Raw genomic sequence first — 3334 nt, forward strand, 5'->3', positions numbered from 1 at the left:
ATAGATAAGTATCATGAAGAACATTTTGCATGATGAAACCATTGCAAAATGCTATACGAAAGCCCATATTATAAGATTACTAATCATGTCATATGTCCAACCTCCCGTGAAATGTCTAATTATTGAATTATCTATTTGTCAACAGAAAATTCATTAACTGAGAATATTGCATCTTCCGAACATACAAGTGTTTCTAACAATGAGTTGTCAAAAACCAAAACCGCGACAACTGATCACAGCGATACACCAAGTCCAACAGAAAACACCGAGACCTCTAAAAAGAACAAGCTCTCCAAGAAAGCGTATAGAAAAATGATGAGGTCATTTGTCATGCCCGATTCTTTAGGTGAGAATGATGCATCTTTGACTATTGATGAAGTCATAAACAATATTACAACACATAGTTACTTTATCCTCTTTTTCTCCCTCTTCATCCTAATCCTCATCTAACCCCTCCTCCTCCTCTTCCTTCTCCTCCTCCGCCAAATAGATAAGTATCATGAATAACATTTTGCATGATGAAACCATTGCAATATGCTATACAAAAGCTCATATTATAAGATTACTTATCATGTCATATGTCCAACCTCCCGTGAAATGTCTAATTATCGAATTATCTATTCGTCAACAGAAAATTTATCAACTGAGAATATTGCATCTTCCGAACATACAAGTGTTTCTAACAATGAGTTGTCAAAAACCAAAACCGCAACAACTGATCACAGCGATACACCCACAAAAACTGATTGCATGGATGAAATACAAACGTGTCAACAAGAGGCCAAACAGAGAAGTACTCTAAAAGAAGTTACATTCAACGTATCAAAAAGAGCCAAGGGACCATCAGGTAAATTTGGCTTCAATTATTTTAAAAATATTTAGACGTCTAGAGTTGTTTTAAAAAATAATAATTCTACTGTTTGAAATGATCATTGTCATTCGGATTGTTGTGTTTTCTTTTTAAGTTTCCACTTTTTAAAAATATAAAAATTTCACGTTGCCATAAAATCCTATGAAATAAGTGGTGAAAGTCTATCAAAAAAAATTACAGGCATCGAAATAAGACTTGCATGATTTTATTTACCTTCTTCGACTCGTAAAATTATTCTTTCCCAATTTTTTTTGTATGAAACAAAAAATAATTATAAAACAACAGCAAAAAAAAAAAAAAAAAAAAAAATCCAAACAAAAAGAAAATTAAAAACAAAAACAAAAAATGAACAATTTACATGATTACTATGAGTCATCAATCAAAACCCTCTACTCGTATCTCAATAAGCCATCTTATTTGTACATTCTGTTTGTGTTCCCAATCCTCCATTATGCCAGCTTATCATTATTCTTTTATTCATGTTCAAAACTCATCAATACCATTTCAATTCTTTGCCTCCCCTCACATCTCTTCCTCCACTCTTCCTCCTCCTCCATCTCCTACTCTTCCTCCACCTCACCACCATCTCCTACTCTCAATCTCCTCTTCCACCTCCTCACCCTCCATCTCCTCCGCTACCTCGCCACAATCCCTTCCTCCTCCTTCTCCTCTACCACCTCCCCCTCCTTTACCTCCTCCACCCCCTTCTCCTCTACCACCTCCACCTCCTCCTCCTCCTCCTCCTCCTCCTCTTCTCACGCTCTAATATTTCGTGCTTACCATTTCTATACTGCATTATAATCTAAATTTATCAATAGATCATGTCTCTATGTCTAAGATTTATCATTTTATTCTCAACTCTACGTCGACATAATTTTGATTATTTTCCAGACCGATTCCTTGAAGAAAAACACGAGCAACCTGTGAGTACAACACCAAGAGTGACACCAAAAAGACGGCATCATTCAGATAAAGTCACAAGTGAAAAGGGTAAAACGAATGGATTGGTCACTTCTGAAGAATTCAAGAATTCCTTCAAATCCTTCAAAATACCCAAAAAGTCAAAGGAAATCTCTAGAGGTAAGGATAAATATAGTATAGTTACTTTCCCTTTTCACACTTTCCTATAGTCATTATAATCATCATACACTTCACACCTGCCTATTATTACGAAAAAATCGTCAAATTAAAAAAAACAACATTTGTTCAAATTTCAGAACTTCATGGGCATCTCTAAGTCATTAAAACTTGTTGAGAATGAAAGTTGATGCTAGACTCAATAATTTTCAGGAATTTGAAGTTTTATTAAAACATTCTGAGAGTTATTGATTTGTCAATTGAACTAGATATAGCGAATACTATTTTTTATCCTAAAAACAACGAATTTTTAAAATTTCAAGTAAGCAGGTCTGACAGTCTCTTTTTATCATCATCATCATCATCATCATCATCATCATCATCATCATCATCATCATCATCATCATCATCATCATCATCATTTACCATCATTATCATCATCATCATTGTCACCATCACCAACACCTCCCCAACCACCACCACCCCACCACTACCACCACCACCACCACCACCACCACCACCACCACCACCACCCCCCCCCCACCACCCCCACCACCGTCATCATCATCTTGACGGTACCCAACCTAACCTATTTTGTAATTCTTTCTCATTTTTGTTTAATTTTTAGACAATCCTGAGACTTCAAGAGAAACGTTTCGCTCCCCCCTCGATCATCCAATCAGAGACAACAAATCCAAGGGACATAAGTCATAAATTACAATCCAAGGGATGTAAGTCATAAATTACAAGAAACAGACACGATGGACTTGGCTTAGGAATTCACAAGATTGACACTTTAGAGGAACCTGATGACATTTAAAAATAGATTGAGAACGTTTTTAAAGAATTTTGTACGTAACTGATTTTATATTCTTGTGAACAAGTAAACGCACACACACAACACATACACATACACACAAACACAAACACGACACACACACACACACATAAACACACAAAAACACACCGATTTAAAAACATTTTTATCAACAGATGCGGGAGATAAGCTATACATACTAAAATAGAATTGAAAATATACTTAGAATCATCTCTCTCCCTCTCTCCCTCTCTCTCTCTCTCTCTCTCTCTCTCTCTCTTTCTTTTGCGGTCTCTCATATAACCTCAATTGTGTTGGAAGAGACCTAAAGCAACAAACAAATCTCTTTCTTTCTCTCTCTCTCTCTCTCTCTCTCTCTCTCTCTCTCTCTCATCATCATCACCATCTTCATTATCATCATCACAACACCATCACCATCTTCATCATACTCCATATTATATTATTTCCTGTAACAAGCTATGAGAGGGAAAGCCTGTGGTCCTCCTCCTCCTCCTCTCTCTCTCTCTCTCTCTCTCTCTCTCTCCCTCTCTCTCTCCTTTCTCTCTCTC

The 3334-nt window shown here is 36.4% G+C and overlaps 1 protein-coding gene across 1 annotated transcript in view; it reads left to right on the forward strand.

The window, feature by feature from the left end:
• LOC144975641 (uncharacterized) overlaps positions 1-2915 on the forward strand; it is a 4003-nt gene extending 1088 nt beyond the window's left edge. The window contains exons 2-5 of the mRNA XM_078919823.1: positions 146-346; positions 632-847; positions 1763-1951; positions 2577-2915. Of these exons, the coding sequence (XP_078775949.1) occupies positions 146-346; positions 632-847; positions 1763-1951; positions 2577-2662 (692 nt within the window). The 3' untranslated portion in view covers positions 2663-2915. The remainder of the gene's footprint in view (positions 1-145; positions 347-631; positions 848-1762; positions 1952-2576) is intronic.
• Positions 2916-3334: the final 419 nt, after the last annotated feature.

Source organism: Berghia stephanieae, chromosome 6 (assembly GCF_034508935.2).
Source record: "Berghia stephanieae isolate SIO BIC M18660-M18661 chromosome 6, UCSD_Bste_1.3, whole genome shotgun sequence".
NCBI lineage: Eukaryota > Metazoa > Mollusca > Gastropoda > Nudibranchia > Aeolidiidae > Berghia > Berghia stephanieae.